The sequence below is a fragment of the Anabrus simplex genome, chromosome 4 (genome assembly GCF_040414725.1).
Source record: "Anabrus simplex isolate iqAnaSimp1 chromosome 4, ASM4041472v1, whole genome shotgun sequence".
In the NCBI taxonomy this organism is placed as follows: domain Eukaryota; kingdom Metazoa; phylum Arthropoda; class Insecta; order Orthoptera; family Tettigoniidae; genus Anabrus; species Anabrus simplex.
In genome coordinates this window covers 69,208,229-69,232,881 of record NC_090268.1, presented here as the reverse complement: position 1 = coordinate 69,232,881, position 24,653 = coordinate 69,208,229, and the positions used below count along the sequence as shown (strand labels likewise).

Below are 24,653 nucleotides of genomic sequence, written 5' to 3'. Positions count from 1 at the left end.
GCAGTTCGCAGGGCCAGAGGAGGCCCCACACGCTATTAGGTGACTATCCCATGACATTTGCCAAGTGATTGTACAACAGTCTTGCAAACTATAGGAATGCAAGTTCATAAGAAGAAAAGGTTGATATTTCAAATACAATTTTTAAGTACATTTTACTTAAAAGTTTTGTTTTAAATTACTGGTAATTATAATTTTTTTAAATGTCATTGAATTCTATGTTTTATCATGCTTTATTTTTTCTTTCTTTGCGTTTAGTCCATCTGTGGACCATGATGCTTGTGTTCTAGCTGTGTTTTTGTCGTCTGCCCCTTTTAGCATACTGGATTGTGTTCTTAGTGGCCTCTTGAGCCTTCCTGTTGGCCCAGTATTCCTTCATTTTTCGTTGTTAGCAACATTAAATGGAAGAAGATTCAGAAACTTACCACTAAGCTGATTTTGTTGCGTTTCCTTGTTCAGTACAGTCCATCCATCATTTTCCGGACTCTCCCGTTCTGATTGGGAAAGTGGTGAGCCAGAAACTCCAGTTTTGTTTTCTTGTTCCTTAACATCTTCCTGCACTGGAGGTGTATCTTTTTTAACTACCTCCGGTTTTGGAACTTCCTTCTCGTTCTCAAATATTCCACGAACAGGAGATTTTTCCTTTTTAGGAGATTTCTTTCCATCACTTGCTTTTGCAGTCTTCTTATTTTTATTATCACTTACTGATACTTCAACATCTATTCCTAAAACAATAAAAAAACAAGTTAATGGAAATTACTTACCATACATGTAAATGTGTACCGGTACTTTAAAATAATAAAAAAATAAGTTTGTAGCCATTGTACTTTTCATTCATTCAACCCTCACACAAGCAATGGTTATGTGTAGGATTCAGTTATTATTATTATCCTTAAATTGTATATGTACAATCTAGAGGGGGGTGGGGGGGTATACTGAGACATGGAAGTGTCTCCATTATTGATTTTATGTAAAAATCAAATACATAGGGTAGGCCTATAGCTGTGAATAAAATGTTTACAACAATTAACTTATATGCTGAAAAGTTTCCAAAATGATGCTAGTGAACGGTATGTTCTCTCTGGATAATGGTGCAAGGCACATGCATTTATGCCGTGTGCGCTTTGCATTATTTGGTCTGATGAGCAGCACTTATCTCCTAAGGACTCTAGACTTGAGAAAGTGCAGTGACAACAATAGGTCCCTAGCAGAGTCCAACATGGTTTTTCCTTGTGCCAGATTCCCTATGTAACCATTTCTATCCAATTTTCCTAGTTCAACGCTTGTTCTACTGGCTTGGTATACAGCTTTTACGTGACAGCATTCAAAAGACATGGGAGTGTGGAATGGACTTTTCTCCATCCTTGAAAATCCACCTCTGCCAGGTTTAAACCAATGATCTTGGGATTGAAAAGCTGAGGGCATTTTACCAAGAACAATACTGGTAAATTGACACTGAAAATGCACTTTTATGATTAGTGTGACGTTGGAAAGTTTATGATATCCACTGAAGGACAATGCAGCCAAAAATGATCTTTATTGTTAGAGAAATGTTTTAAATGATGCCGATGATCTGTTTTAGCGGTTATAATAAAAATCACCATTAGAAGGACTGGACAGACCTACTGACATACTACTACTGAATAAGAATTCTCATAGCTGCCGAAAAAAAAAAAAAAATCACAAGGAATCCAATGTAACCTTGTACTATAAATGAAGAACTACAGAATTTATATGAACCTTTAGCAATATAACAAACCAACTAATTTCAACGTCAGACCGAGTGAAAAATATAAAACGCATATGCATGTGAAGTTTGTTTCCAATAAAATGCTGCTCAGAAAAACAAAACAAAAAAGAACAGTGCTATGCTCTCTACAATTCTGAAAGTGTCCGAGTGAAAGAATGTCGCTGCCTTAATCAATTTGGTTAAAAATATAACAAAACTAGGAATGCCCCCAACCCTACCTACGTGAAAATTTGATTTTGGAAATTATAATTTTTAATTATAGGATTATCATCTTGGAACACAGCGATAGTAGATCTTTTCAGAAAATTTTCAGCACAACTGTTCACAACACCTTCTTCCTTTCAGCTTTCCTGATACCCACTGCAGGGCACATGCACCTATCTTACCGGTCTACAGCGGCTATGGCACCTCAGTTTGTTACTCTATGTTGTTTTTCCCACCTGGCCGGGCATCAACCAGGTCCCCTACTTTTATGGTACAGCTTCCTTATCCGGAAGCACAGGTGAACAGATCACTGCAACTGCCCACCCTGAAGGAAGCCACATTAGGCCCTAGACATAAAGCTGTCTGTGGGAGAAGCAAATTGTTTGCAGATGAACACCTGCAGTGTGGAGCATTTTACCCAGCAACTTGTTGAAACAGGTGCTTGAAATGGAATGGGCAGTTACTGCGGACAGGAGGGATACGCGGGACGAGCATGATGTCTCCTCGGCTACAGTCCATCAGTATGGCCGCCACTATCGCTATATTTTTTTTTGGTAGCGACTTCACCCTTCCATAACTTGGGAGTGCTGGGGCTGCACAACAACATTATAAGAGCATCAAGAGTTTAAAATCTGTATGGGGTAATTGGTAGTTTTGTCCTGATTGACAACCTTATTGATGTGGAACTTCTCAAAGCCAATAGTTTCCTAAACAGACAATATATGTTGGAAGTCGCTTGGGCGATTAGCTCACTGACCTGGGGGAGGGTCATGTACACTGGGGGAAAAAAAAATAAATAAATAAATAAATAGAGAGACAAATCCTTTAACACATGCTGGGACAATGCAGTCATAGAATACAAAGTGCCTGCCATCATAATGTACAATCTAACATTGCTGCAGGTCTAAAAACTAAATGTTGATATGTTGAGGAATGTTCCCGACTGCTGAGAAGGAACCAATATGACCGCAGGGATTTATTATCAATCCAATAATTTGTTGAGCTAGGCGGTGCACAACCTTTTGACATGGACACCAAGGAAAATAATTTATAATTTCACCATTTTATGCCTCAAGGAGAAGTTAAATTTGGGTAACATCAAAAGTTGTGGGTATTCTAATTGGGGCATAGGGACTATTTCAACATTCTTTGAGGAATTTAGGAAACTTTTTGGCTTACCCATAAATGTACAAGATTAATGTACTGAAAAAGTCATGCCAAATTTTGGACCATTATTTTAGCTTTAGATAACGGTAACATAGCTATAAAGTGCTCATTTATGCATTCTACACTATTCTTCAGCATACTTATGTATACAGTCTTGTTGGAAGCAGTATTACCAAATTTTAAAATGCACACAAAGGTAAATATTATTCAGTTCTTTTGAGTTTCGACTTGACATTAAGGCAGAGGGTAAGTGAAGTAATAAACAGCCAATCATTGGCAGCCGATCGCACCGATAGAGCGCGTTGACTCCAGTTCCGATTCATTATTTATAAGTTTCATTTCCGTATTGCTTGGATGCATGTATATAGATAAGAAAGATGTTCCACGTATCAATACTATTTATTATGAGCAGATTCGCATCAGTACCACTTTTGACTGTTTAGTCATCATCAGCTGATATATTACAATATTACAACCATTAGGCATTGGTATGTGTCACAAAGATGTTGTTCATTAGAGCATCCGGATGTCTAATGGGGTTGTAGATTAGATATATTCGTCGTATTGTTTGTGACTATATGGGGTTAAAACTGTGTCTAAGACCAATACGGCAGTAAAAAGCTTAACTAAACTTAAAACAAATTGTACGCATACATTAAACACATTAAAAACACAAGAAACATAATGCTTGATGAATTTAAACACATTAATTAAAATATTAAAAAACATCTAAGTAAAAAACACTTAAGTTCATGTTTGGAAAGTCCTTTTCTTCAGGCTTCCTTGTTGGTTCTTGTACATCTATGTTTACGTTGTTTGGTTTCGTAAAACAATTCTTGAAGATGTTCTATTTGATTAAATGTATATAATATATGTCTGTAGCGAAACCCAAGTCATAGGATGGTCAAGTATTGTTGTAGCTCAGCTGTTGATTTATTTTAATGAATTTTGAAGCGGATTGTAGTGTCTTGAATTTTAAATTTGGTGAATATAAGTTGTTGGTGGCAAGCTCCCTCTTGTCTGTATTCATGATTAGGAGCTGCTATTATCTGTGAAAGATAAACTGGTATGAGTACAGTGTGAGTTTGAAGGAATGCCTGAAGTTGTGTGTGGAAGTGAAAAGATACTTACTGCTGTTGTTGTTGTGGTCGAGCGGCATTCGTTTAAGAGCTTGTTGTGCACTGCTGCGTGTACGTCTGGGACTTGTGTTCGCTGTAGTGAGGGGTATGGATGGAGGGGTAAGGGGAAAAGCTATTGTGGGGTTAGGGGTGGGGCTGGGCTTGTCATTCGTCGGTCTTCTGAGGCATGCTGTTTTCTGCTTATTTACTATTTTAAGGTAATAATTTAAAACTATGCACAACAGCACCAACACTATACATAACACCAGGACAATTAACAACAATAAATACAACCAATCAGGAGTTTACTGTATTAAATTCAACAATTGTGAGACAAGTTATATTGGACGTACAGGCAGAAACTTTGCAATTCGCTACAATGAACATATAAACGCAGGAAAACATAACCACTTTTCATCAATAGGCCAGCATGTAGAAAAATTCAAACACAGGTTCACGGACATCGAAAACGATATGAAAATATTAAACATAAATTCTAAGGGCCCCCTGCTTAACATAACTGAAGATCTCTATATTTCCCTGGACTAATACGCCAATCCTAATTACAATATTAATGACATTACAGAGAAAACCAGTATCTTCAATAAAGCCATTCCTGCCTTAAAAAAAAAAAATAACCTTAAAATAGTAAATAAACAGAAAACAGCACGCCTCAGAAGACTGACGACTGACAAGCCCAGCCCCACCCCTACCCCCACAATAGCCACTCCCCTTACCCCTCCATCCATTCCCCTCACTACAGCGAACACAAGTCCCAGACGTACACGCAGCAGTGCGCAACAAGCTCTTAAACGAACGCTGCTCGACCACAACAACAACAGCAGTAAGTATCTTTTCACTTCCACTCACAACTTCAGGCATTCCTTCAAATTCACACTGTACTCATACCAGCTTATCTTTCACAGATAATAGCAGCTCCTAAACACGAATACAGACAAGAGAGAGCTCGCCACCAACAACTTATATTCACCGAATTTGAAATTCAAGACACTACAATCCGCTTCAAAATTCATTAAAATAAATCAACAGCTGAGCTACAACAATACTTGACCATCCTATGACTTGGGTTTCACTACAGACATATATTATATACATTTAATCAAATAGAACATCTTCAAGAATTGTTTTACGAAACCAAACAACGTAAACATATTATCCACACACTTTATCTTGGTGCATTTGTGTACGGGGCTGAGGAGTAAGGAGGGAGCTGTCCCGCTATCGATAGTGCTGCCTGGTGCTGCCAACTGAATGAAAATGAAATCTGAATTGAATCGAGAATATGATCGATCGATATGAAATTTCTAAACCGTTATCATCTTAAGCCAACAACTAAGTCACATACACATTATATAACATTATAAAACATTTCTCGATGCGAATCTTGTTCCTAGCATGAATTCTATACTTTGGCTTTGTTGTGTAAACAACAGTACTAGTACGTAAAGTGTACGCCAGATGTCGTACAACGATGCTTAAGCGATTCATAGTTTGTGTTTCAAAGGTTGCCAGTACGAATCTCGAAGATCGCCGAGGTCGACCGATTCAGCACTAGGGTGTAAATGCACCAAGACAAAGTGTGCGGATAATAGATGTACAAGAACCAACAAGGAAGCCTGAAGAAAAGAACTTTCTAAACATGAACTTAAGTGTTTTTTACATAGATGTTTTTTAATATTTTAATTAATGTGTTTAAATTCATCAAGCGTTTTATATAGTAGAGTCTCGATTATCTGACCTAAACGGGACCTGGAGTATGTCGGATCACCGAAAATGTCGGATAATACAGAATAACTTTGAAAATGAAGTGAAACAAACAGAAAGGCTATACTCTAGTACTAAAACAATGACATGTTTTACAGTACTCTATTTGTTGAATTATCAATTCAATTGTACAGTACATGCAGTATTGAACAAAAACATTCCAGATGTCTTACGAAAAGAAACTTTTCACCACAGATATTAAGCTGCCTAATGCCGTACAGTTTTTCCACCGATCAAGCCACCCAGCACTGGCAGGAAAATTAGGGTCCCCTTAATTAAACTCCTTCTGGAAATACACAGCCTTTTCCTGCAGAATGGGGCCAGATATTGGCAGGCCCTTTTCCCAGTGTTGAGATAACCAAAGAAATAGTGTTTTGCTTTACTTTTTTGTATTCACATTTTTTCAATGTTTTTCTCTGCTCTGGTAGAGCACCGCCTTTCAATTTCTTCCCTCTGTTTTTTTTCCAGTCTCCCACTGTAACACATCCAACACCATAATCTGAAGCCACATTTTGAAGAATTTCCCCTTTGCCCAGTGACTTTAATGCACTCAACTTGTCTTCCATAGAAGCAATCACATTCTTCCATGTACTCGCTATACTCACAAAGGATATGAAAATTATAACATCCGCACCCAACCAATACTACAATGAATAATGACTGAAGACTCACTGCACCTGTCCTTGAAAAAAAAAAAAAAAAAAAAAAAAAAACCCAACCTGTCCTACCGCCAGCGGTCAGGCCAGTGCTTGTCCCATGGACACACCCTCCACACCGGGTGTGCCTGAATTTAGTCTCCACCAAAAGTTCAAATTAAGTCTACCAGTGTCAGATAACATGGAATATCGGATAAGCGAAGGTCGGATGAGCGAGACTCTACTGTTTCTTGTGTTTTTAATGTGTTTAATGTATACGTACAATTTGTTTTAAGTTTAGTTAAGCTTTTTACTGCCATATGCCTAATGGTTGTAATATTGTAATATATCAGCTGATGATGACTGAACAGTCGAAAGCGGTACTGATGTGAATCTGCTCATAAATAGCATTGATAGATGGAACATCTTTCTTGTCTACATATGTCCAGTTCCGGTTACCAACGTTGTCGATCTGTTTACTGTAACCACGTGCTATCAGCTGTGTGTTGTACTGTGCTACGCTCTTTTTGCTGTCTTTGTGTTTCTTCATGCTAGGTTGTTGTTCATTTATATTTCATAGTGTAGAGTTTATAAATTTATTGTTTAGCGTATTTTAATAGTATTGCGCATTATATGGTGGTGAATAGTGTGTAACAAGGCACAACAGTGATCTAGTTTATACAGTACCTTAGTTTAATATTTCGTTCGATAGTTATAGTAGGTTAATTTTAGGTCCATGTGTGAATTTGATATTCTGTCACGTCGAAGCCTACATCTAAGGATGAAGGTCCCAAGAGACGCGGTACTCCACTAAGGAGCCAGGCCCGGGAAACTGTTTGCAAAGTTAGGGAGTATTTCGAGAAGGAGAAAGATAACGGCTTGCCTCTGTTGTCTGTTGCAAAAACAGTTCAGAGAACAGCTGATGCGACAAAAATTAACAGGAGCACAGTTAAAAGCATAGGGAAGGAGAAGTACTTTGCCAAGGAACAGACAGCGGAGCTATCCAAACTTGAAACTCCAGGGAAGAAGTGGAATAAGCCTAAATTGGTAACGGAATTAGACTCTTCAACAAGATGTGATTTGTTGGTATATTTACGCCTATTATCGTAGAAAAGAACATCCTATCTTGAGAAATTGCGTCGTTCTCTTGAAAACGGTAAATTTTTCAGAGGGAGCAAATCTTCCCTTAGAAAAGTGGTTAAAAATCTGGGTTTTAGGTATAAGAAGTTTAACGGACGAAGAGTGCTGATGGAGAGAAGCGATATCGTGATGTGGCAGTGCAGATTTCTGAGAGCGATTACTGTCGAGAATTTTGATTCTATTGTATGGTTGGATGAAACTTGGGTTAATTCCTCTCATTCCCAGAGCAAAGGCTGGACAGATGATTCAGTAGAAGGCACTATGCCAGTACCTGTTGGGAAGGGGGGCCAGTCAGTGATTCACGCCGGTACTTCGCAAGGTTTTGTGGCAAACTGCTTGTATGTGTTCTGATCTAAGAAAACCGGAGATTACCACGAGGAAATGAATAGTGGCACATTCCAGAAATGGTTTGAGGAAAGCCTGATGAACAACCTATTTGAAAAGAGCATTATAACCATGGACAATGCCCCCCCCAACACTCCCGTCATTCTTGACAAAGCACCAACAATGGCGGCTAGAAAGAATGAGTTGATGAATTGGTTGAAGGAGCACAATATTTTGGCTCGTGATGACATGAGGAAGGGGGATCTCATGCATCTTGTGAAGCAAAACAAGCCCCAATGCCCAGTTTATGTGGTGGATGAAATAGCCAGGTGGCACGGGCATAAAGTAGTTTGTCTTCCACCATACCATTGCTATTTTAACGCCATAGAACTGATTTGGGCCCAAGTGAAGGATTATGTAGCTGAGTATAACCGACTCTTTATACAGTTTCGGAACTTGAGAGACTTATTTTGGAAGTCATAGGCCGTATAACTGCGGAGGACTGGAGCAACGTTGTAAGACACGAAATCCGAGATGATTCAAGCTTGGGAGAAGGAAATCTCACAGATGATTATGTTGAAGACTTTATCATCTCGTTAGGGTCAAGCAAGAGTGAAACCACAACAGACGATGACTATGCCAACAGGGACTCAGAAATGAGTGGTGTGTTCCCTTTGTCAGAGGTGTCAACTTTAGAAGTGGGTTATCAGTAATCACTCTCCACCCCTCAGAAAATTTTCGAGACAAGTCCAAAGCATGCTCCCCCCCTTCTGGATAATGACACCGCCTTTGCCTTTACCAACGGAAATCTATTCTAAAGTATATCATATTACACAACAACATTTGTACACTACCTGTCAATTCAGTAACTCCCCCCCGTGATGACATTTTCGTCTTCTGAACCATAAGCGATTCTAGATATACTTAATGTAGACCTCAATTCTGTCTGATTCTTCCTAACAACACTGAAAACTCTTTCTGATGGAGATTTGCTATCAGGTATACTTAATACTGGAAATACAATATTACTTAAGGCCTTTTAGTGGACAAGAGCATAGTAGAGCTGCATCATTCACAATGAATTACACAACGCTTATGGGCAACAAAAGGAAGTGACGATCGAATAAGTATCGCTGTTAACTCTAAAGCAATGAAACGAGGGCCGAGCAGAAACGTTTGAATGGATTTAACATTTTTCTTTGTTCCTTTTTTCCCTTAGACAATCTTTTCCTCATAATGCTTTTGCGTAATAATTTCCCCTTTGACCGTAATGCCGTAACCACGAGGCGAAATCCATAATAATTACTGCCATTTAGTAGTAGTTGGCACCTCTGATTTGTAGGATTATTTACTTCCTTAGGGGAAATTGAATCTAACAGCAACGTGAGCTCTTCTAGAGGATGAGTAGAAATTTATTTTCTCACATGTTATCCGTTCGAGCATTGACATATTTTTATCTTGTAGCCTTATCATAAATATGTTGTATGTTATTGTTCATCTTATGTGAATTATGTATGTTGCTACAAAGAATAATTGATTATGGACTTATATTCCAGTCTATTCATTTATGTTCGTGTTGTGTATCATTAATCAGCTGTTTGCATTCGTAGCAAATTGGCACCACCGTCTGACTTCCGGTTAACTGTCAAGTCGAAACTAATAAAAGCAGAACTATAATACACTATTAAAAAAAGACGCATCAGGAAGGAACTGTCCGACTGCGATAAAAATCGGTGAATGTGAGGAACAGACATAGAAAAACAAATGATCAAAAGTGCAGAACAATCGAATGATTTATTGCAAAGTTCGAGCATTACAAAGTGAGGACATCAATAAGGTGTTCGTGCACCCCTGGGCTGGATGCAAGCTATCACTCGACATGGTATAGACTGATAAAAGTCCCAGATTGTGTCCTGCGGAATTTCGTGCCAAATGGTCTCCAACTGTTGGGCTAAATCAGCGACATTCCCATGATGTCCTAAATATGTTCTATGGGAGAGAGATCAGGCGACTGGGCTGGCCAAGGAAGGATAGGGCAAGCTTGAAGACAGTTTACAACAACACGTGACGTGTGCGGCCGGGCATTATCCTGTTGGAAAGTTAATGTTATTTGCTTTACGTCCCACTAACTACTTTTTAAGGTCTTCGGAGACGCCGAGGTGCCGGAATTTAGTCCCGCAGGGGTTCTTTTACGTGCCAGTAAATCTACCGACACGGGGCTGTCGTATTTGAGCACCTTCAAATACCACCGGACTGAGCCAGGATCGAACCTGCCAAGTTGGTGTTGGAAAGTAAGGCCTGGATGCCGCTGAAGGAACGGTAACACAACCGGCTGTAGAATGTCATCAACATACCACTGTGCTGTCAGTGTGCCAGGAATGACTACCAGAGGGGCTATGAAAGGAGATGGCACCCCAGACTATCACCCCCTGTTGTGGGGCTGTGTGGCATGTGATAGTCAAGGCAGGATCCCCACGCTGGCCTGGACGTTTCCAAACACGTCAGCGGTTGTCGTTAGGACACCGTTGGAAACTGGACTCGTCACTAAAGACTATACATCCCCAGTCAGCACAGCTCCACGTTGCTCGAGCGCGGCAACACTGTAATGTGGCTTGACGGTGAACAAGTGTGAGTGGTAAGCAGCATAACGGGCGGCACGAACGGAAATTTCTCTCGCTCAGGCGTCTGCTGATGGTCATTGTGGACACGTGTGCGGGTCACACGCTGGATCAGTGATAACGACTCCAGTGCTGCGACAGCTGTTCTGACAACTGCTCTGTTTGCCCGTGTTGTTGTGGCCCTCGGTCGACCACTGCTGTCCTGACGCTGATGCCTGCTGGTGCCGCTTGCCAGCATCGTCTGATCATCGCATCACTTCGACATAATGTCCAGCGACAGCTCGATTCGACCAACCAGCTTCTTTCAATCCGATCGCACGACCTCTTTCAAACTCCTACATCTGGTCGTAACGAGCACGAATCCTTCGGCGTGGCATTCTTACAGCCAACATTAAGATATCGCAGTCGAATGCAACAGCATACGCTTTGAGCATACACTTCAGAATCGCACCTTATATACACATGATGCATGCACAGTTCAGATGTGCGGGAGCTCCCGCTATTCATTCATTGGACACGAAACTTTAATCATTTGCATGTTCGGTCCAAATGTCTTTGCATACGTAATTTACTTACAATCGGACAAGGCCTTCCCGGTGCGTCGATTTTTTGTTGTTATAGAGTGTAGTAAGAAATGAGCACGTCATGACTCATAAATAACATGCTACACAAGGCTGCCAACCTATGTGCAGCTAGTAAAAAGACCAATGGTCTGGATTGGTTAGAACACTGGCTACCTTAACCGCTTAGCCGCACCAACCGCTTACATGTCATGGCATACTCTCCGCTAGTTGCGTGAACCGTTCTCAAACATCAAGCCATTTCAGATCAGCACTGTAAGTTGCGTGAGCCGCTTATACGCATAAAACCTTTTCTGAGTCTTTGCCGTTTAGGCCTATTGTATGTTGGTTGCACATTGCTAATCAGGAAGTCAAGTGCAGGGCGGGCAAATAGCTTTCAGCATCCTCATCTATCCCACCTAAAACACACTGCTCAATGCGCATAGTAGGCAGTGCTATAAGCATGGCAACTTACAGTCGTTCTGAAGGCAAAAACGATTTGAAGGATTTAGCCGAAAATGGTATTGTGCATATGCTGTTAGATACAGAAGACAGTGATCCGATCTAAGTGGTGGCAAAAGATGCAGAAGACTGTGGAGGTGACAGAGACATCACAATCAAATAGAGTGGGCAGAGTTTGAAATAGCGCAAAAGATTGTTACTTACTACAGATGCTGCCTTGCATATACTATTTGAGGATAACTCTGAAGCTAGAGGTATTTTTAAGCATCTGGATGTAGCGCTACATGAAGGCCAATACAGAATGAAGAAGAAATTTTGAACAATTCTTTTCTGATGAACTAGCAGAAATGATTGCGAGAGGGGGGGGGGGGGGGGGGAAGTGTGTGTGCATGTCTCATATTTGTGTGTTGCAGCTAACTTTTGAGAAGGGAAAAATTACCAAAATAAAATAATGAACAGGTGAAAAATAAATAGTGTTCAGGGGTGAAAAAAATAATCTGAATTTCACTCCTGTACTTCACATAATCAAGTCGCGGATACATCTGGCACATACCATGACACTTTCAAACTTTGTGGTTTATTTTCACAGAATGTAACAGTCTTGTCGCTGCACATGATACAAGCTCTATCGGAGACATCAGCAAACTGTACCAGCCAATAGGAGCACAGAAAATGGTCACATTTCCCAGACTGACGTAGTACTAGTTCAAATTCAAATTTCTCTACATAAGAATATTTCTAGGGGCAGGTTGGTGGGTCCATGGCAAGTATAAAGGAATGATCTCCTCTCTGCTACTTCAGGTATCACTTCACATAAATTTTGCATTATTTTCTCATTCCTAAACACGCACCCCAGTCAGTAAAATGCTACTCACATAAAAATGTACTTACTGTCAGGAAATGGTAATCTGCAATGTCTACTGAATGATCATTGAAATGTCAGAGCATTTGCAACAATTTATAATCAGAAGCAATTGATGGGTACCATTTGTAACTGGTCAAAAGCACCCTATGTCCATCACCTACAATTCCTTATTTCCACCTACCACCTGCTGTGAAAATGACCACTATCGTAACAATTGATGCCAGGATAGTATTGCAATCAATAAGGACACAGAAGAGAAACGAGTATGTTATGGGGTATTCTTTCTATGCTGTATACCCACTATGTAATAAAATTGAATGGAATACTACCCCCAAAGCCCTGTAGATTACATCTGTGAAACATGCCTCAGTAGATCATTGGTTTTAACCTCGCTGAGGATTTTCCATTCTACTACTGATAGGACAAGTTAAGTTGCTACCTGAACTCCCTACTGTAATTTAAAAATACATCATAGTATGGTCACTGCTCAGGACAGTCATCTAAAGCGATATTCTGTTTAAGAATATTAGTTTGTTTGTTATAACTTACAATAGAGTAACACAAGAACAGAACTGAAGAGAATGGATGAATCATTGTCCGTAGACATATTTTTTCAGCGAGGCAATTGTTCCCTTAAATTAAAGCATAGAATGGATCTCTTATGACTTAAATAGGCATATAACTTATCTAGGCCTATTAGAATTATAAATAGAAAATGTAAGAAGAATGTAACATACCCAGAGGATCCAGCATTTCAGCAACAGTCTTCCCTACATTCATGAGGTAAGCAATATGTGAATCATCCCGTTTGGCATCATTAGTTGTAGCACTAGCACTCTCGTTCTGACTGGTTGATGCTTCATTCTGCCCCTGTCCTCGAGTCTCCTTGTCACCAGGTGAAGGATTCACAAAAGCACTCAAATAGGTTCCAACCAAATCCAGAAAAGGAAAATGCCCACCAGGATGTTTCTGATCGCGCACTGGGCATTCCCTAGATGCATTATGACATGCTCTTCTAGAAGATTTTGACAGCTGATGTGCCAAACGGCGGCCGAACTGTGGACGCTAAAAATGAAAGTGAAAGTGCACTGTTTTTACTAATTAAGCTACTGAAAGAATAGATACAGATTAGCACACTATCCTTAATTCTCTGAAATAATTTTAAGCTAGGCCTATCAAATTTCTTATGCTACTCACCCAAGAGATTGGGACAGGAGAACGTATCATAAAATGCTCAGCATGCTTCCCCTTTCCTTCACAACTTGCACACAGATCATAATCAGGACACTGAATGCATTTGTAACAAAATCCTTCGACAGTCTTATCACATTCATCACAGATGATGCAAACATTCCGAGTAGAGCCTGAAAAAAGGTATTAGAATCTTTCATGACAATCTATAACATTCACCTGCCTCGCCTACAAATCACAAGCAGCACAAAAAAATTTAAGTGCACTATCAACAAAAATACTGGAAGATCACATTTATAAAGTAAATGAAATAATGCACCTGGAGAAGATGTTGACTTCTGCTGTGGGACATCACTCACGGTAACATACAATTTACGTACATCTGCCTGCATTTCCGTCAGAGCTATCATCAGTTCATCATCAGAAGAGATGACTATTTCATCACCTTCATCATCTGCAACAGAATTTCCGATAAATAAGTTTCACGATGGAGTTCAAGACATTACAGGACCTCACTATCATAGGCCTAACAGTATTATGAAGTGAATATACGTACTCAAAAATAGGCAAATAACTTACCTTTCCAAGAAACAATAATTTCTTTTGACTTCAAAGTTGGAAAAACTGTCTGAAGCTTTTCTTTTAAGTAGGAAAAGTTAGACACTACATCTCGATCAATTCCAAATCGGCGGACTTCAGGTTTTTCACCTGCCAGTTGCAGGAAAACTTTAAACGAGACGGTGTTTTCTTGAGCCATCTTAACACAACTCTTAGCACAATGGTCCCTGTAAAGTAACAAAATAATAAAATATTTATATATTAATCACAGACATGATACACCAAAATAAAACTCCAGTGAACATCGGCCGGAAACAGTAGCCTATTTATAATTACATTATAGTTCCTTAATCAATATGAGGGCCTCATAGAAAAAAGACATATCAAAAAGAGTTAATTAACGTTGCTGAAGGACATCAATATACGATCAAACCACACATCGAAAGGCGCAATAAGTCTTTAAAAAATAACAATATATTTCAACTAATTATGGGTATCGCATTAACCAACCAGCTATTTTTCATAACTACGACATGTCTTCCATGATCCTTGACTATGGCCGGAAGACAAGTGAAGGGGAGGCAGGAAACGACGACACAATCCTGATAAATCCACTTATGTATACTATAAATACTATACATACATATACATAAAGAGTACCTACGATCCTGTCATAGATTCGAAACTGCAATGCATACGCAGTACGCACCAAACCTCTCGTAGAATGAAACGGAAATTGTAAAACTTCTGAGAGTTCAACCCAAGGTAACAAAGTAGCCTACAATTAAAAAATTAAACAATAATAGAGAACTCAAGAGAACAAAGGAACCTACAATTCAAAAACCGAACAATAGCACAGACACTCAATTCACACGTTACGATCATCGAGGTTATACAAATGGGGATACCCTTTAACACAAATACATGTTACACTGTAGATTGCAACAAAACTCAACAATTCCCAGACGAGTTCTCTCCAGTCATTCAGATTTTTTTTTTTTAAATCCCAATCCTACCTTGAAAGTTTTCTTTCGTATTATAATAACAATACTATTAGCATTTACAAATCTACGAACCTCAAATAACACTCGGCACAACAAACCACCTATATAAGTCTAGCAAAACACAGACTTCCACGGCTGAAGCAGATCAAATTCACACAAAAGCACGACACGAATGGATTCTTGCACAGTCGAGCACAGCTATATACATACCCACTGCACTGACACTGACGCAACAAATCGCAATTACCTGTCACTGACGGGACCTAACATGAGACGCAAGATTTGAAGGCTGAGTTACCAACGCACAGAAAATGAAGCGCTCTTTTATCAGTACTCCTGAATCATACTCGTTTTTAGTTGGAACTCAGTTTTTGTTGGCTATCCTGATAAAACATACCTTTCTGACAACTCACTCTCACGAGTTTGTTGGTATACAACACGTGAACTAATGATGACGTCACTAATGATATGTCACGGGACTAGACTTGCATTCTTTCCATTTCGACTTGAGGAAGTATAAGATACCATTCTCGAATCTGTACAACGAAGTTTCGTATTTGAACTTTGAATCACTTAATTCATGCTTCTACACTCGTAATAATAATCCTGACTTAAACCATACGACATGGATGACAATTGTTATTTGGATTGCTTCCGATAGTCAAGCTCCTCCCTTCCAGCTTCCCTATCCTGTGTACCCCAATTTGTCCTCTTATCTCTTATCACCATAAATTATGAACCCTCCAGGTTCGGCTTTTCCCTCGGACTCAGCGAGGGATCCCACCTCTACCGCCTCAAGGGCAGTGTCCTGGAGCTTCAGTCTCTTGGTCGGGGGATACAACTGGGGAGAATGACCAGTACCTCGCCCAGGCGGCCTCACCTGCTATGCTGAACAGGGGCCTTGTGGAGGGATGGGAAGATTGGAAGGGATAGGGAAGGAAGCGGCCGTGGCCTTAAGTTAGGTACCATCCCGGCATTCGCCTGGAGGAGAAGTGGGAAACCACGGAAAACCACTTCGAGGATGGCTAATATAATGAAAAGATCTTCATTAAGGGAATCACATAAACAAGGTTGTAAGCAAAGGTTACACATCTCTTCGTATGGTATGAGAGTATTTATGGGTTGCAGTAAGGATTTAACGGAGAGAACATATTTAAGTCTCTGGTAAGACTCTATGAGTACTGTATGTTTCCAAGATATGGGACTAACATCAGGATTACTTAATACGAGAACCAGAAAAGATCCGAAGGAAAGCAGCATATGTTCTGGGTGATTTCTGACAAAAGAGCAGTGAAAAGAATGTTGTAAACTTCGCGTTAGCAAGGCTACTGTATTTGGTAAGGGCTAGGAGTAAGGAGACCAGCTACTCGTCTAAGCAGAATATTCTGAGATGGCTTGGAATGATTAGTGGATGTATAAGCCGGAGTGGAGATTTTAAAGGAAAAGTGTATGTATACAGTTAAGATAAAGGTGTAATTCAAAAGGACAAATTGGGGAAAATTCTTGTATTAGAAGAGGAACAACGGATTGTAATAATTTAGCAAGTGAAATATTTGATAAATTTCAAAGATCTTTCGTTATATCAAATCATAGATACTTACAGTGGTCCCCAGGTCTGTTTCTTCTCAGTGAAACTCAGAACCTGACTTTTCATCTCATATTATTGTCTGCTGCCATTTCACAATATTGTCGAGGTCATTTTGGCAGTCGTTTACAATCCTGTAACTTATTACTCTATACAGGGACATCTTCTACAAAAAGCCTTGTCTCTCATTCCAGTTCTGTACTCTTTTCATTTATGTATACAGGATGAAGCGAAATTCGCGCACTCCGGCGTCGCAGTGCGACTCCTCACATACCAACAATAAAAAAATGTCTCTCACAAAAGTTGGTCCTGCGAGTGTATCAGACAGAGAAAGGACGTTGAAGAGTGGCAATTTGGCAACACTGTAACCACTTGTACGGTAAGTACATCTGTTAGCAAGTATTATTCGTGCTGTGCAGTTGATGCAGTGGATAGAGTTTTGGGTTACCATGCAGGAGGTCGAGGGTTCGATCCTGGGTTGAGGCGCATTTTTTATTTGCTAATTTCTATCGGATATTACATACTGTAATACAGTAAGACACCGTACCTTAGGTCACATGTATCCTACATTTACAACATTTTGTAACGCTGAACACAACAAATACTTTGCTAGGCCTACTGGTAACGTAAGGCCCTAACGGAACGTAATGGACCTGGACGAGGCAACAATAATAGTTGGTACTAATCTATGACACCATTGGAGGAGGGTACAAAGAAAACAGGTTTCGCATCTAGTGTATGAAGTGGTGCGAATGAATTCACGCCCACGACGTGAAAAGGGCGCCTTTCAAAGCTGACCAATGAAAACGATTGTTCGTCCATTTCTAGGATCGTAGTATGTAAGTGCAAACGATGTCTAAAGGACCCGCTGCAATCGCTGTTGACGATTAAAATGCCAGATACCATACCACCTGGACTACATTTACGTAAAAAATGTACGCTTCAACCCAGGATCGACCCCTCGACCTCCTGCATGCTAACCCAAAACTCTATCCACTGCACCAACTGGACAGCACGAATAACATGTGCTGACAGAGGTAGTTACCCTACATGTGGTTACAGTGTTGCCAAATTGCCACTCTTCAACGTCCTTTTTCTGCTTGATATACTCGCAGGATATTGCTGGCATGTGAGGAGTCGCGCTGCGACAAAAACAAAGGTTCAATAATACTGTCTTGAGGAACTCCCCTATTAATCATTACAGGATCAGATAATGCTTCACCTACTTTAATTCTTCAAGTTCTATTTTCTAGATATCTAGCCATGCATTCAGTCACTCTTTTGTCTAGTCCAATAGCCCTCATTTTCATCAGTAGTCTCCCATGATCTACCCTATCACAGACTTCAGACTCTTGGTCGGGGGAGTATGACCAGTACCTCGCCCAGGCGGCCTCACCTGCTATGCTGAACAGGGGCCTTGGGGAGGGATGGGAAGATTGGATGGGATAGGCAAGGAAGAGGGAAGGAAGCGGCCGTGGCCTTAAGTGAGGTACCATCCCGGCATTCGCCTGGAGGAGAAGTGGGAAACCACGGAAAACCACTTCCAGGATGGCTGAGGCGGGAATCGAACCTACCTCTACTCAGTTGACCTCCCGAGGCTGAGTAGACCCCGTTCCAGCCCTCGTACCACTTTTCAAATTTCGTGGCAGAGCCGGGAATCGAACCCGGACCTCCGGGGGTGGCAGCTAATCACGCTAACCACTACACCACAGAGGCGGACACAAACTTTATATACCGTAGGTAAATAGTGAATTCATTTGCCTTCCTGAAACTAAAACATGAACTGCCTTCCATCAAACCAGTTAGTAATTTTGGAAATGCATCTAATATAATCAGAAAGATTCCCCACAGCTTATATGGAATATTTCAAGCTGACTGGCCTGTAATTTTATTGTATGTTTATCACCCTTCCCTTTGTACAGAGAAACTCTCCATTTATTTGGTATAGCTCCTTCATGCAAACAGTATTCAAATAAGTACTTCAGATATGGTACTATTTTGTCTTTAGTTGGTATACGGTACCTGTCCCTAGAAATCTTGTCAATTCCAGCTGCTTTTCCTTTTTTCAACTTTTGTATCTTATTGTAAACTAGCTGATGTACCCGTGCTTCGCTACGGAATTCTACATTGCATACGTAGAGTAGACGTTACCGAGCTCGATAGCTACAGTCGCTTAAGTGCGGCCAGTATTCGGGAGATAGTAGGATCGAACCCCACTGTCGGCAGCCCTGAAAACGGTTTTCCGTGGTTTCCCATTTTCACACCAGGTAAATGCTGGGGCTGTACCTTAATTAAGGCCACGGCCGCTTCCTTCCCACTCCTAGCCCTTCCCTGTCCCATCGTCGCCATAAGACCTATCTGTGTCGGTGCGACGTAAAGCAAAAAAAAAAAAAAAAAAAAAAGAGTAGACGTTGTGAACAAAGACTGTATTAAACTGCATGGCTCTGAACGTTACCCTGGAAACGCGACGGTGAAATCACCAAACGTCTTTTCTCATATGAAGACTGCGTTAGGGAATTTTCATTGTAATGGTAGGCCCGCTTGCCTACCATCAGTCGCAATCAGGTTGGTGAATTTTATTATAAAGGCAGACACTCACTCTCCACCTGCCTTTCTACACCCTCAGAAAGATTGTCTTAGTGGTTTTCCCAACTGAAATGAACATAGGTCATTACAATGACGTCAGTAGGAATGGCGCGAGTAAAAACAATGATTTCACATGAAATACTCAATCAAATGAAAAACCACACATTTTCTCACTTTTAACAGTCCAAAGTTCCAGAGCTGGAATGACCAGGCCGCAGACAGCCGTGATCCGTGAACACTCTTCATCTTTTTTCGGAAGGGAGGGGGGTGGAATAGTGGAGAGTCCCAGGGCAAAAACTATGCTTTTACTAATATGTTTCCTAGGAGTACCCGATGAGTCAGAAAATCTCAATTCACTACACTGGCGGCGAAAATTCTGTCTGACTTGGAGGCAATTTTTTTCTCCAAGCCAGAGGAGAAACCCCCTCTTCACTGCTAATTTTGAATGAAATGAATGTAGAATTTAATAAAAGTGAAGAGAAAGAAGTTCTAATTTTTTTTTTTTAAAAAAGGTTCTTTTCAGGCTTGAATGTTGAGTTATTTAGTGAATTGTGGTGCTATAATTTGGAATAAGCCTAAATTGTAATTCTAGACCAGGTCATACTACTACTACTAATACTACTACTACTGCTGCTGAGTGAGCCTCTGTCTTAAGAGTGCACACTGCTCATTCAAAACAGCGCGTCAGAGTAGGGATCGAATACCTGGAATACTATGATGAAGCAGTGAGTTACGTACCAGCAGTACGGTATCAGAAAATGTATGAACCAGAGGAATGACATGCTAAAGAAGAAAGTTTTCTAACTCCCCAGCTATTTCCCGCCAATATTCAGTCAGGCTGTTATACTCGGAACGCAGCAGTAATCCCATCTATCGGAGTTGAGCGGCAGCATGAGAGACAAAGAACATCACCACAAACATTGGTCAATGTAATGTTACTGTTGATAAATGGTATGCGTTTTCAATATTGTAGGCCTTCCATCTTAGTTTTCTTCCGACTCTGAAATACCACTCTTATCATAGTCGGTACGGTAAAATTTAATAAAACATAAATGGTCGGAAATTGTATTATCTATAACTTTTGTTATACACGGTAGTACTTTCCGATAAGACCTATAATATAGGTATTTCATAATTAAATTTTAGGCGCCTTCCCCTAAACTACAATTTCATACAGGGCGAATAAAATTGTTTATAACTTAGACTGTAGTTTCTTATTTCCCGACTCTATATACAGACTTTCATTAAATTCTGTTATCCCATTTTCTCGTGGTTCGGTGTTGATATGGACTCGGCAACAAAAAATACAAATTCATGAATATCTGTGTTATCAAAGCCGGTATGACATAAATGATTGGAAATTTAATTCTATATAACTTTAGTTATGTAGAATTTATCGATAGGACCACTAAATAATATAAATATTCGAGAATTTAATTTTAAGCCTTCCCCTAAACTACCATTTCACTCAGCGTGAGTAAAATGATTTATAGCCTAGATTGTAGTGGCTCATACCCCGACTTCACATATCGATTTTCATTAAATTATCTTCAGCCGTTTTCTCGTGGTGCGTGTACAGACAGACAGACAGACAGACAGACAGACAGACAGACAGACAGACAGACAGACAGACAGACAGACAGACATTACGGAAAAGTAAAAAGTGTATTTCCTTGTTACTATGGACATGACATATAGATTATCAAAGATACATTTCAATACTACATTAGTGTTAGTCACCTCCCCCATCTGGCATCATCCTTACATCCAACAATCTTTACATGCTGCTGACTGAATACTTCTGGCTTCTGTAAAACCTCATATATATTTACATTGCCCTTGTTCATTAATGATTCCTGGAATGTCCTTGGAGCCTGTTTCTGCCTTGAAGAACCTATAGCCTATATACCATTTAATATTTCACTAACTCGTATACCTGTCAAATATGCTGCCATCATGCTATCCTTAGCCAACTGTTTCACTAGTTTCAATTTCCTTGTCCTTTCTTTCAATTTCTCCTTAGGCTACTTCCACAACCAGTCCTAGTTCTTTCTTTCTAACCTGCACCACCTCCTTAGTCTCTTTATTTCTCTGTTATAAAATTGTGGGTCTTTACCATTTCTAACTATCTTTAAAAGGTACATAGGCTACCTGTTTTCATACTCTTCAACAACTGCTTTAAACCCATCCCATGAGCTGTTTATAGTTCTACTTGCCATTTTCTACTGATCATAATTACTTGTTAAAAACTCCCTCATGCCTGTCTTATTTATCATATGCAGTTCTGCCCAATATTCCTACTTTTACAACTTTCCTTTCTATCTTATTTAATTTTAACTACAACAAAAACTGGTTCGTGGTAACTTGTACCACATTTGAGTTCAGTTTCTCTACAGAGCTCATCTGGTTTTACCACCACCACATCCAGAATAGTCTTCCATTTATTTGGTTCCACCACTTCCTGAGTCAGCTGTCCTTCCCACATTAAATTATTTACCATTTGTTGGCCATGCTTCCTGTCATTCTCTTTACCTTCCCAGTTTTTAAAATTGGGATCACCAGCTACAATCTCATTCATTTCTGTGTCGTTTCTTATTTCTTATAAAATGATTCTGCATCACGATCAACGCCACCCTTTTCAGGTCTGTACACCTCATAAACATTCATTGCCACTTAAAACAGCAATTACTGCTCCCCCACCACCACCCTGGCCACAATTATTAATTAAAAGTACGGTAAATTTACAGGTATGGACACCAGAGGCTTAATGTTGTTAAGATTGGTGTCCACAGGGACTTCACTGAGTCTCCTTAATTCCACTTACTTGTTTTAGCCTCCCCCCCCCCCCCCGCCCTCCCCCCACCGCCCAAATGTGGGCAGCCCTGCTAGAACACATCCATGGTATCCTCTGCCTGCTAGAAGAGATGACCAAGAGGGGAACTAGGGGCTCATCAGGCTCCTTGCTTTCTTATGATGATGATGATGATGCTTGTTGTTTTAAGGGGCCTAACATCGAGGTCATCGGCCCCTGATGGTACGAAATGAGACGAAATGCAATGACAAAATGGAAAACCAAAATCCTCCACTGACCAGAATTCAAAACGTGAGGACGAAAAATGAACGGATGGATATGAAGTTTAAACAATCAGTAGAGACGACCCGCAATGCCTCAGTCTCAGAAACTAAAGGAAAACAATAGTAATACTGATCAAGGGACTGCTTATATAGCTCAATACTAAATCGATGATGCTTGCAAGCTAAAGGGGTCCAAAACATAGGTCATCCGACTCTCATAATGGTACCTATCGCTTGGAAAGTAGAACCATGGTATTTTTGACATGGTGCGGTACTAATCAACAGTATCGTAGACTCGCGGTTAGGACGCGCCACGTGGGACTCGCCCCCTGCTACGCTTGCGTAGCAGGTTCGTGGCCTTGCTTTCTTATTTCCTATCTGACATTACTTGTGTTCTCTTCTGACCCCAATGGTATTAGGTTTGTGAGGCACAGTAGGTCTTTCCTTTTTTTTATGCCCTTCCCTTTCCTTTGCCGTTACCTTTATTTTTCGAAGTGTCGGAACTTTTCTCTCATTTTGATTAGTGTTAAGAGAGGATAGTTGTCCTGTTGTACCTCCTATTAAAACAACAATCGGTCGGCATCCCTGAAGATGGTTTTCCGTGGTTTCCCATTTTCACACCAGGCAAATGCTGGGGCTGTACCTTAATTAAGGCCGCGGCCGCTTCCTTCCCACTCCTAGCCCTTCCCTGTCCCATCGTCGCCATAAGACCTATCTGTGTCGGTGTGACGTAAAGCAACTAGCAAGTAGCAATAAATAAATAAATAATAACACAACAATCACCATCACCAATTAACTTACCGGTACCGTACTTCTCTACGTTCCTGTCTCTCAAACAAGACTAAATTCCTGGCAGAGTCAAGAATAGAACCAGGGTCAACCTCCAGACCCTAGATGACGATGAACAGATTATATCATCATCATCATCATCATCATCATCATCATCATCATCATCATCTGTTTACCCTCCAGGTTCGGCTTTTCCCTCGGACTCAGCGAGGGATCCCACCTCTACCGCCTCAAGGGCAGCTTTAGTCTCTTGGTTGGGGGATACAACTGGGGAGAATGACCAGTACCTCGCCCAAGCGGCCTCACCTGCTATGCTGAACAGGGGCCTTGTGGAGGGATGGGAAGATTGGAAGGGATAGGCAAGGAAGAGGGAAGGAAGCGGCCGTGGCCTTAAGTTAGGTACCATCCCGGCATTCGCCTGGAGGAGAAGTGGTAAACCACGGAAAACCACTTCGAGGATGGCTGAGGTGGGAATCGAACCCACCTCTACTCAGTTGACCTCCCGAGGCTGAGTGGATCCCGTTCCAGCCCTCGTACCACTTTTCAAATTTCGTGGCAGAGCCGGGAATCGAACCCGGGCCTCCGGGGGGTGGTAGCTAATCACGCTAACCACTACACCACAGAGGCGGACGAACAGATTATATTCCCTTGTATTATTTGTCACCAGCTGCCACTCATTATTACGTTATTCAATTACGTTATGAAAAATCAAATGGCGTATGGCTTTTAGTCCCGGGAGTGTCCGAGGACAAGTTCGGCTCGCCAGATGCAGGTCTTTTGATGTGACACCCATAGGCGACCTGCGCGTCGTGATGAAGATGAAATGATGGTGAAGACGACACATACACCCAGCTCCCTTGCCAGCGAAATTAACGAATGATGGTTAATATTCCCGAACCTGTCGGGAATCGAACCCGGGACCCCTGTGGTCAAAGGCCAGCACGCTAACCATTTAGCCAATTACGCTATTAGGGAGGGATAGAACGTTTAATGAAACACTCAAGCGAGAAACGGTCGTGTATACAATTCAACTTTTCTCCTATGCAGCAAACATATTAAAAGTACCGTAATGCTTTGTTAACTTTATCGCTCCGGAGTCATGGAATGTGCACTGTAACTTAGAAACCAATGACTAAGTAGTATTGGAGTTTATAAGCTGATAAGCATGAGAAGGGTCTGTGTGGGTAAGTAACTTGATTGCAAAGAGGCTTCCTGTTCCGTTAAGGACCCAGACGTTTCC

At 40.7% G+C, this 24,653-nt stretch overlaps 1 protein-coding gene across 3 annotated transcripts in view; it reads right to left on the bottom strand.

The window, feature by feature from the left end:
- ref(2)P (refractory to sigma P) overlaps window positions 1-15,609 on the bottom strand; it is a 50,265-nt gene extending 34,656 nt beyond the window's left edge. The window contains exons 1-6 of one of the 3 annotated variants that reach the window (XM_067145098.2): window positions 15,451-15,609; window positions 14,396-14,601; window positions 14,136-14,270; window positions 13,823-13,989; window positions 13,363-13,690; window positions 423-722 (exon numbers count right to left, since the gene is read on the bottom strand). In XM_067145098.2, the coding sequence (XP_067001199.2) occupies window positions 423-722; window positions 13,363-13,690; window positions 13,823-13,989; window positions 14,136-14,270; window positions 14,396-14,573 (1,108 nt within the window). In that variant the 5' untranslated portion in view covers window positions 14,574-14,601; window positions 15,451-15,609. Of the gene's footprint in view, window positions 1-422; window positions 723-13,362; window positions 13,691-13,822; window positions 13,990-14,135; window positions 14,271-14,395; window positions 14,602-14,710; window positions 14,844-14,884; window positions 14,996-15,450 lie in introns of those variants that run through there. The other 2 variants (XM_067145096.2, XM_067145097.2) reach the window with 2 other exon arrangements.
- Between the last annotated feature and the right edge of the window lie 9,044 nt (window positions 15,610-24,653).